Source organism: Glycine max, chromosome 8, assembly GCF_000004515.6.
Source record: "Glycine max cultivar Williams 82 chromosome 8, Glycine_max_v4.0, whole genome shotgun sequence".
NCBI lineage: Eukaryota > Viridiplantae > Streptophyta > Magnoliopsida > Fabales > Fabaceae > Glycine > Glycine max.
Window position 1 is genome coordinate 38938855 of NC_038244.2, and position 10155 is coordinate 38949009.

The following is a 10155-nucleotide window of genomic DNA, read 5'->3' on the forward strand; positions in this document are numbered from 1 at the left end:
ATTCTATTATGTAAATATATTTTATTTTATTATTCATTATATTAATTCTCTCTAAAGTTTCTTGAATTCATACGTGTAAGTATATTATTTTTTAAAATGATTAAAGAAAGTTAGTGTAGGTTATGTCCAATAAAACTAGTTGGAAGCTAGAAAATTAACTTATTAAATTAAAAGTATTTGGTAAAATGTCTGTTAAAATAATTGAAAAGTTTAAAATGATTTAAAAAAATAATAAAATCATAATTTATTTAAAAAGGTAAATAGAAAATTTGATAAATATATTAAGGATAAAAAGGAAAGAAAATATATAAAAAAACTAAAAACTAGAAGTCAGCATTTTAAAAAATATTATTTCAAGTAGTATTTCAAAAAATTCTAAAAATTACTAAAAAAAGACTTGCTTATCAAACAATCAAATAAACTTTTCAGCTAGTAAAAAAAATTAATTAAAATGTCTTCTCAAATGTAACCTTAATCAAAATAAAAAATTGTCCAATAATCCAATACTAAATGGTAGTATTTATTTTACATTTATTTGTAGGAATTATAACAGTGATTATTATGTTGATTTTATTTATCCCCATCATTTTTCATGTTTGGAAGAAAAGAGAAAGAATTTTGTATTACACTTTTAATGTACTAGTACCTTTTTAATATTTTTTTATTACTCCTCATCTTTAATTATAAGATTATTTTCATAAATTTGTTTGTCTTTTTTTATAAAAATATATATTTTTTAATTTTTAAATATTTTTTTTTACTCTTGTTTAATTATTCTTTTTTTCAAAAATAATGAGAAACAATTAAGTAGATAAAATGATAAGAAAAGTGTAATTTTAAAATAATAGTGTAAATAATTAACTTATTTAATATTATTAACTAAATTAAGTATTTTTGTTAAGAATTTAAATTTGTTGAAAGGATCCCATAAATTATACTTAGGCACCGAAGGAGTATTAATTTGATTTTTTTTAAGACTTGAATCTAATAAAAGTCATTAAATAAAAGGTGGGTGTAATTAAATCGTGATACTAATTTTGAATAAATTTCAACAGGTAGTAGTAATTGACCTTATCTTATCCCCACCCGCCACGACCACCTGGGAATGTCAATGAACGAATGGAATGTATAAAACCAACCAATAGCTTCACAATCTTTCTTGCACGCCATTGGTGATCACTTCCGATAGCTCTCACAATCCTATGGCGGAGAACAACAACAACCACCACCTTGAAACCGCCACCAGAAGGCTTGCCTCTGTGACCAACCACCTCACTCCTTCTTCTTATCACAACGCACCCGGCGAACTCGCCCCGTGCCTCACTTCCGGTGGGAACAACAGCTTCCGCCGCGTCCACGGAGAAGTTCCATCCCACGACGTCGTTTGGAGGATCGTCGCCTCCGACCACGACAACTCCGGCAAGGACTTCACCGACATTGTCTACGAGAAGGCCGTCGGGGAAGGAATAGCCAAGGTTCACTTTCTCAATTCTTTTTTTTTTTCTCTTTTTGTCACCATAATATTAATATTAGTCTGAAGTATTTATCAACTTTGGCGATGACTAATCTTCATAAAAAGAATTTGACTGACCATCGTAATTGAAACCTTTGGGTCTTGGATGGGACCTTGAGGTAATAATTCTCTGTTCAGAACTTGGTGACACTTTGAACCAAGGTTTTTAAAAACTGGTTCCGGAATTAGTCACACTCAAAAACCGATGCATTGTGTTTTGTGGGGGATCAAACCTGATCCTGTCCCACAAACAAACTCAACTTGTGTTGTCAACTGAGCTCCACCCATTGTCTCTTTTTTCAACCATGGTTTTTCTGGTTATTGTTAGTTTATTTTATTTTATTGAAAGTATTAAAGATATACTTAGTGTACCGTGTTGTGGTGGTGCAGATAAGTATTAATAGGCCAGAGAGAAGGAATGCGTTCCGACCCCACACGGTGAAGGAGCTTATGCGTGCTTTCACTGATGCCAGGGATGATAGCTCTATTGGGGTCGTCATTCTCACTGGCAAGGTACTTGTGCAGTTTTGCCAATTTTTTTATTATTACTCTGATCATTCAATTGTTGGAATCCAAGTGAAGATTGTTTGAATTTTGTAATAATCATTTTGAATCTCATATTCAAGGTATTTTTAATTGATTAATTGTATAAATTTTTAGAGAAATTTACATTAACGTTTCCTAAAGTTTCTTGAGAATGAACGTGATTATCTTTTTTGTAATGTTACACAATCTAATGTACCTTTTGGGTAATAGGGGATGTTAGTGTATAGTGGATTGTGGGTTCACATGCTGCATTATGGGATTAATCCCTCACACGCATAAGTGATAAGCAGGTCTCTGGTTTTTTGAAATGCAGATATATGGTTGGCCCAGTTTAGCCATATTGGAATGGGTGATTATATAAAACATGGCCTATTCTGTTATTTGTTGGAAAGCTTGGAGGATAGAGTGGATTTTGGAACAGATGGGGTAGTGTTACATTCTGTCTAAAATGAAGATGTATTTGGCTAACATGGATGGTATTTGTGAGGATGTTTTGTTTTGGAGTGATTTCTGATGTAGCAAGTTTAATGATCTGCGGTGGTGCATGGGAAGCTCTTGGTGTAGTAGGTAGGAAGTAATAAAGGTAATTGGGATCGATGTATATTGTGTTGGGTATATTCTCGAACACTTGGAGGGTCATATATTCAATACACTTTGGTGAGATAGGGTTGAAACTGTAGTCTGCAGTATAACAGTGTGTCAGATCACAATAAGTAGATGGTGGTGATCTTAAAAGTAGTGAAAATTCTATTATTTTAGAGCTAGTGTAGATTTATGTTTTATTTCCTTATGTTTTGATTTGGCTTGTAAGGTTTCACATCTCTTTGGCTTCATGGGTGGATTTAGAGCTGCTCGTTGATTTGTATCCCGGGTTTGGTGGGTCATCAGTGCAATTGTTACGGTGGGATGATTTAATTCTGGTTGATGTGTTACTGTAAAGTAGGCACTCCTTTTGTACTTCATTATGCATCAGACTAAACATACCTTATGTTTAGTTTGTTTCTTAATAATATTCAGTTTTGGCTTTTTCAAAAAAGTATAATAATGATTATGGGTCAGTGTAATATATTTCTTAATCATGTTGCTTCCAGTTCTGCTGTAAAAATATGTTTGCCCATGCTGTTGTCAATTTGTTACAACTAAACCCCATGAATCCGAATATGCAATGTTCACATTTTTTGTGCAAACCAGTGTGGAATTGATGCTGATGACATATTGATGTTGCAGGGAACCGAAGCATTTTGTAGTGGTGGTGACCAGGCTTTGAGGACTAACGATGGCTATTCTGATAATGGAAGTTTCAGTAGCCTTAATGTGTTAGACTTGCAGGTATATTAATTGATTTCAGATTTTTCTAATTGGGTGAATAGAATTGTAGAAGTGATCCCCATTACTTGAATTAAAAGAGTTTTGAGGCATTCATCTCAATGGACTGTGAATCTTCAAGTTCTCAAGTGATTTTGTCGTTTCCATGATTTTTAATGAGACAATTGTTAATGCTTGTTATTGGAAAAAACCGTGCCCCTTTCTTATTCTATTTTTTATTCATTCTCTTCTCCTTTTGCAGGTGCAGATACGCCGCCTCCCTAAACCAGTGATTGCAATGGTACTCGCTGCACCCTTTGTTCTTAGGGTTGATATGATATGCTAAAAGATAAGGGGCATGGCAGGATTAAAAAAAAAGTGTATTCTGTTTGATTTTTTAAGTAGTATAAGTATTGGACAAAAACAACTCGAGGGACACTACAAAACTATAACTTTGTTACTCATTAAATCCACAACAGAAAAATAAAAATAAAATACCTATAACCCTCTCCCTTTCATTTTCCTAACTCTTTTGCTTGCAAAACAAATAATGCACATCACAAATAGTATTACAGTAAATTTTACTAGGTATTTATTGGAGGTTAACACAACTTTTAGTCCTGTGATTGGTCATCAAACTACTAACAACACAAAAATTGTCCTTTAACTCAATAATGTGCTGTTTTGTTTGTACTGTCTCTGAATATGCATCAAATGACCCTTAAACTCAATTATTTTTGTGCCTAAAGTCTTGATATTTTTAACTCGTGGGTAATATAACATGCATTTCAGTTTTTGGAAAATTGGAAAATTTAATAAACTCTCCTGCTCGATATTTCAACATCTACAACTCTAGGCCACAAAATTCCAATTAATGAATAATGATATCATGTTTGTTTAGTTCTTTCCTATTCTTGTTATATGCAAACTATTTTTCTAACGTTAAAACAGGTAGCAGGTTATGCTGTTGGAGGAGGGCATGTATTGCATATGGTCTGTGATCTAACTATTGCAGCAGATAATGCTATCTTTGGCCAAACTGGTCCCAAGGTTCTTGAACCCTTTTCCTTTTCATACAAAACTCGCACTATTCAAAATTATATTGCTCTCACTCTCCCTCTTTTGTAATGATACTACACATAATGGATTTGTAATTCCTTCTGTCTTTGTACCTATGAAAGGTTGGAAGCTTTGATGCTGGTTATGGAAGTTCTATCATGTCCCGTTTGGTAAGAATCAAATACTGCTTATTTTGCTAATAATTCACTCCACTATTATGCTATTCTAGGTGGTGGTGGATTTTGTTTGCCATATCATTTTTACATTTTCAATCCAAAGATAAAAACTAGCCTTATTTATACAGGTAGGTCCAAAAAAAGCACGTGAAATGTGGTTTCTCACAAGGTTCTATGATGCTGTTGAAGCAGAGAAAATGGGCCTTGTCAACACTGTTGTACCAGTAAGTTCTTTTTCATCTGAAGAATTCTTGACACAAGCTCTCATGAATTTGGGTTACGGGCCTAACTCAATCCTATAAAATTGACTTGTAAGATGAAGGTTGTTGTCTACTTATATACACTATTTTAGCTCCATCACTAGTCAATGTGGGATCTCCTACATACATTCTTACTTCACTATTTAAGTACTTTTTTGATGAGTTGAGTATTTTTTTTTAGTACTATTTAAGTGTATATATATATATATATATATATATATATATATATATATATATATATATATATATATATATATATATATATATATATATTGTATACAAATTGGAAAAGAAATTAAGCTGTCAACGAATCACTTAAGAAATAGGGAGCTACTTAAAGCAACAGCAGAAACACATGCTCCAACATCAACCTCGTACTTACAGTGAATGCTATGTTTTGATTTGGTCTAGCTTGAGAATTTAGAGAAGGAAACGATAAAATGGTGTCGGGAGATACTGAGGAACAGTCCAACTGCTATTCGGGTACTCAAGTCAGCTCTTAATGCAGTGGATGATGGACATTCCGGACTTCAGGTATATCATGATTTCATGATCTATCAATATTCTGTGCTAAATAATACTGTATATAATTTATATTTTCTAAACAAGATAATTATTTATACTGAATGTACCAATGTTTTGTGATGATACCCGTTTCTTGGTGCATATGCATGTATACTTAATTTGTGTTTTTGCAACCTAACTTATAGGAAATTGGTGGAAATGCAACACTGATATACTATGGCACTGAGGAAGCTAAAGAGGGCAAGACTGCATATATGCAACGTAGACGGCCTGATTTTTCTAAGTTCAATCGGCGACCTTAAATATTTGTCAATTGTTTATATCAATTTGAGACATGGACCTCTGCTCTGTCCAATATATAGAGAGCAGAAAGTTGATTTGGCACCTGTTTTCTGTTGTCCTTAATTTATTCATTTCAAATGCACTTTTTAGGCTGATGGTAAAATAAACAGATTTCTTTTATTTAACTATTTTATCGTATCTCTTTAAAAGATGATCAACTTCAATAAATTAAGACCATAGAATATACATTTCCACTTATTTTCTCAAAACTTCATCTTCTGAAATTCAGTTTATGTTTGAAGGCTTATGCAAGTTTAAGTGAGACTCATTATGCGTGATAGTGATCTTAAAGGGAACTTGGTTGATTTTGCCCAGGAAATTTGGGGATAGTTTTACTCAAGTGCTTTAAGAAGAAATAACTAATTCATCAAAACTAATGAAAATAATTAAATTAATTAATTATAACTAATTAACTTACAGGATTTAATGATTTAAATAGTAATTATGTGGGCAAGTGCTTGTCTCCCTTGGATCTGTCCCGGTAAAATAAGCATTTTTATGATTTTTTGATGTATTTGTTTAAACTATTTTTTATTTAAAATAAGTAATTATGTAGTATTTTAAAGTGTTTATATAAAAAATATTTATTTTAAAGTTTTAAGAAAATACCCTTTATATAATCCATAAATAAAAAATTATTTTGACATGACTTTTAAAATAAAATTAATTTTTATTCACTGTTAATGTATTTTTACACTATTAACTAATACAAATAATTTTTTATATAATTTTTAAAATAATTATCATAAAAATAAATAAACCTGTTATATATATATATATATATATATATATATATATATATATATATATATATATATATGATAATATGAGTTAAACATAATGTTTACAATATATAGTATTTTAATTATTTTCTTAAAGTAATTAGAATAATAATGTGCACATTTATAATTTAAAATTATTTTGGACGTAAATACTCTTTTGGTCTCTTATTTTTTTTTTAGTAAACCTTGTTTCAGTCTTTTTATCTTTTAAAATTTTTATTTTATTCTTTTATTTTTAATCTTAAGTGAATTCCATCCTTCCGTAAATTTATTGCTAACAATATTAGTGTTCTTATTTTAAAATAATTAATTCTAATACAATGATGATTAAAAATTATGACTATCTTAATTTTATTTTATAAAAATTTAAATAGCCAAAAGTAAATAATTTAAGATAATTTTAACATAATGATGGTTTTTAGTAATTATAATTTTATTTTTTATATTAAATTTTAAAAAATTATAAAGCTCTTACGAACCTCCATCCCCCAATCCTCAAATCCCAATTGCACAACCTAAATTCTAAAAAATATAATTTTTTCAAGGCTACTTTTTAGACAGTTAAAAATCATGACCATGTTAATTTTATTTTATTAAATTTATAAATAATCAAAACCAAATAATTTAAAATCATTTTAACATAGTGATAGTTTTAGATGACACAATCTTGATTTTTTTATATATAAATTATAGGGTTAAATATGTTAGTGTTTCATGATATATGTTTACATTTCATTTTTTATCCCTGGTAAATTTTTGTCGTTATCATTCAAATCTGTTATCCAAATCTGTTAGAGATAGGGGGAGCAACATGAGCAACATGGTGAACACCCCAAGGCTAAAGCTTGAAGTTCAAGGAAAAGCTTGAAGAAGTTTTGGCTTTTACATGCCCAACTCCTTTGAGTGACACTTATATTGGTTGTTATCTTGTTTAATATATCGTAGTACATTTGATATCTATTTTGTATTGTGCATCATCATGGTTTGTGCGGGTGCTTGTGTTGACAACCGAGGCCAAGGGGTTGGAGACGTGCGTTGTACATGCTTAGGCCTTGGTTAGGCCTAGTTCAAATATTTTTCAGATAATGGTTTGGACGAGGAGTTTGCTCATAGTCACATACATTGCTAGCAACCAAGTGTGTTGTCGTATGTTCATGACAACCTCGACAAATCGGGGTTCAAAGTGGTAACTAACACATCTGTCTATTAACTATATCAACAACTTCGTGTTTTTCATAATGACACACATGCTTATATCTTAGGGACAAATGCATAGACAACAACCTATGCAGTGGATACAACATGCTCTTAGTTTATCATATAACATACTTTGCAAACATTCTTTAAGATGTATATTTCACCCTCAGTGTACATTTTGCATAAGAGGAAGGCCATGAATGGAGTTCAATACCAGAGGTACTACACTCGTGTAAGTTTAGGTTAAATATTTTAAATAAATATGTAAAAAAAATTAACTCCTATTTAATACACTTCGGGTCTGTCCCTGCACTACTAAAAAATAGGCTTTTAACATTGATTATTAAGGACTTTTAATATCGATTATTAACCGACGTTGAAAGTATTACTAACATTAAAAGTATTAACGTTAACACCAGTTTTTTAAAACCAATGTTAAACTAAACTAGTATATGCTTGATGAAATCATCTATATGAGTGTCAAGTGGGGCCACTTGTGTGTGATCCAGACAAGAAATCTGTTAACGGGTGACATGGTCATTAACTTTTTTTAAAATATAATTTGTTACAGTTAAAAAATTATCAATATTCATTTCAAAATTAAAATTGCGATTTGTGATAGCTTTAAACATCTAGAGAGAGAAAGTGAGAGAGGCATAAGAGTGTATGTGTAGTTTGAAGAACCAATGGGGTTGTCAGGAAACAAATGTCATTTGGGGGAATCAATGCATTCACTTACGTAGTTATTACTTTAGTTGATTCTGACGGTTTTTAATCGGCATAAATTGTAACTTTAATTTTAAAAAGAATATTGGCGGTTTTGAAACCGCCACAACTCATATTTTTAAAAAGCTAATGGTCATGTCATCAGTTAACAAAAAAAATTCTAATGATAGGAATAAAAAAAACTTTTCAAATATCAGAAAGCAAAAACGAAGAAAATTTTTATTAGGGATCAAAACTGACATTTGGGTATATATTAGGAAGCACTAACATATTTAAACCTAAATTATAAACCACTAATGAACCTTCATTTTCCCAATCCTCAAATCCCAATTTCACATCCCAATTCTCCCATAAAAAAAATGAATCAAACCAAGTTTAGAATCCAATCACCAACACACAACCAAGTCAAAATCCTCAGTCCCCTAATCATCAACGATAACACCCTAAGCAAAAATAGAAACCTTACCCAAAATTGTGAGAAAGTGCAAGAACTATGAATCCATTGAAGAATAGTTCCATTTTTGTTAACACCATAGGGTTACCAGCAACTGACAAGCCAAATATTAGAGTCGTGTCCAATAGTGTCATTTGAATTTCATCATTGGAGCATAGCATGAACACATGACTCTTGTAACTCACACATCTATAAGCTTCATTAGGAACACGTTGTCTCAATGAGTGGTTTAGTCATTGCATATTAGGGGTTTTGACTTTCTTATGTTGTGGTCATTGAATTATGAACATGGTTCAATTTGATTTTTCGATAGGGAATTTGAGTTGTGCAATCTGGAAACCATATTATTTTAAAAAAAAATGTTAAAATTAGGTTTAATTATTCATTTGGTCATTATAGTTGCAATAACTTTTCATTTTAGTTCCTATAGTTTAAAACATCTCATATAATTGTCATCTTTTTCTCTTTTCATCTTCATTGTCTAAAGTCACCTAACGTTGTTTGAGATGAACATTACAAGACTTATCATTGTCAAAGTGTCACCTTGGTTTCAAAGGTAACATTTTTGACATGGCAAGAACTTGTATTTAGTGAACAAAGCCAAGAATGAGTATTGCTCAGCACCCCACGAGTTCCATTGGACATGTGGGTCTTTTCCTTAATTCACAATATCCATTGTTGGAGGCGTGGGTTTTCAATTTCCAACAAGCATTGTTGTAGGTGGTGGTTTGCATTTATAGAACACTTTGGTGATAATGAACAATGGGTATTTTTTTTCATCAAGGAAGGAGGAAGGAAATTCATTTAGTAGCAATATGAAGTCTAATGGGTAACCATATCACTTTTTTTTTTCAAATAACATTGATTAATATTTGCCTGCGAAGATCAAATAAATTTAAAAATTAAAACTATAAAGATCACAATGAAATATTTTAAGTTATAAGAACTTGATCCTTATACATGTAACAAATTATTAATTTGATTCCTATATAACGACCAAATTAATAATGAATTGTGATGATAATTTTAATAAATTTTCACGTATACGTGGAATAATTAAGAATCCACCACATTCATATGAAGCTAAATATGTTTTAACTTATTATTATTTTATCTTAAAATAAACCTATTATTATTTGTGATTAGATTATTAGATCTAGATGATAGATGGTGGCATTACGAATAAATTCAAAATATAAATACGTTAATTAAGCTTATTTGAATAATAGAATTATTTAAAAGGGAGCATTGCTTTTGGAAGGTTCGAAAC

The 10155-nt window shown here is 30.8% G+C and overlaps 1 protein-coding gene across 1 annotated transcript; it reads left to right on the forward strand.

The window, feature by feature from the left end:
- Positions 1–1161: 1161 nt before the first annotated feature.
- On the forward strand, positions 1162–5851 carry LOC100807101 (1,4-Dihydroxy-2-naphthoyl-CoA synthase, peroxisomal-like). The gene is given in 9 exon segments (NM_001254340.2): positions 1162–1475; positions 1904–2026; positions 3287–3388; positions 3627–3665; positions 4316–4414; positions 4546–4593; positions 4728–4823; positions 5271–5393; positions 5570–5851. Coding segments are annotated over 9 exon segments (1020 nt in total). The 5' UTR covers positions 1162–1202; the 3' UTR covers positions 5687–5851.
- Positions 5852–10155: the final 4304 nt, after the last annotated feature.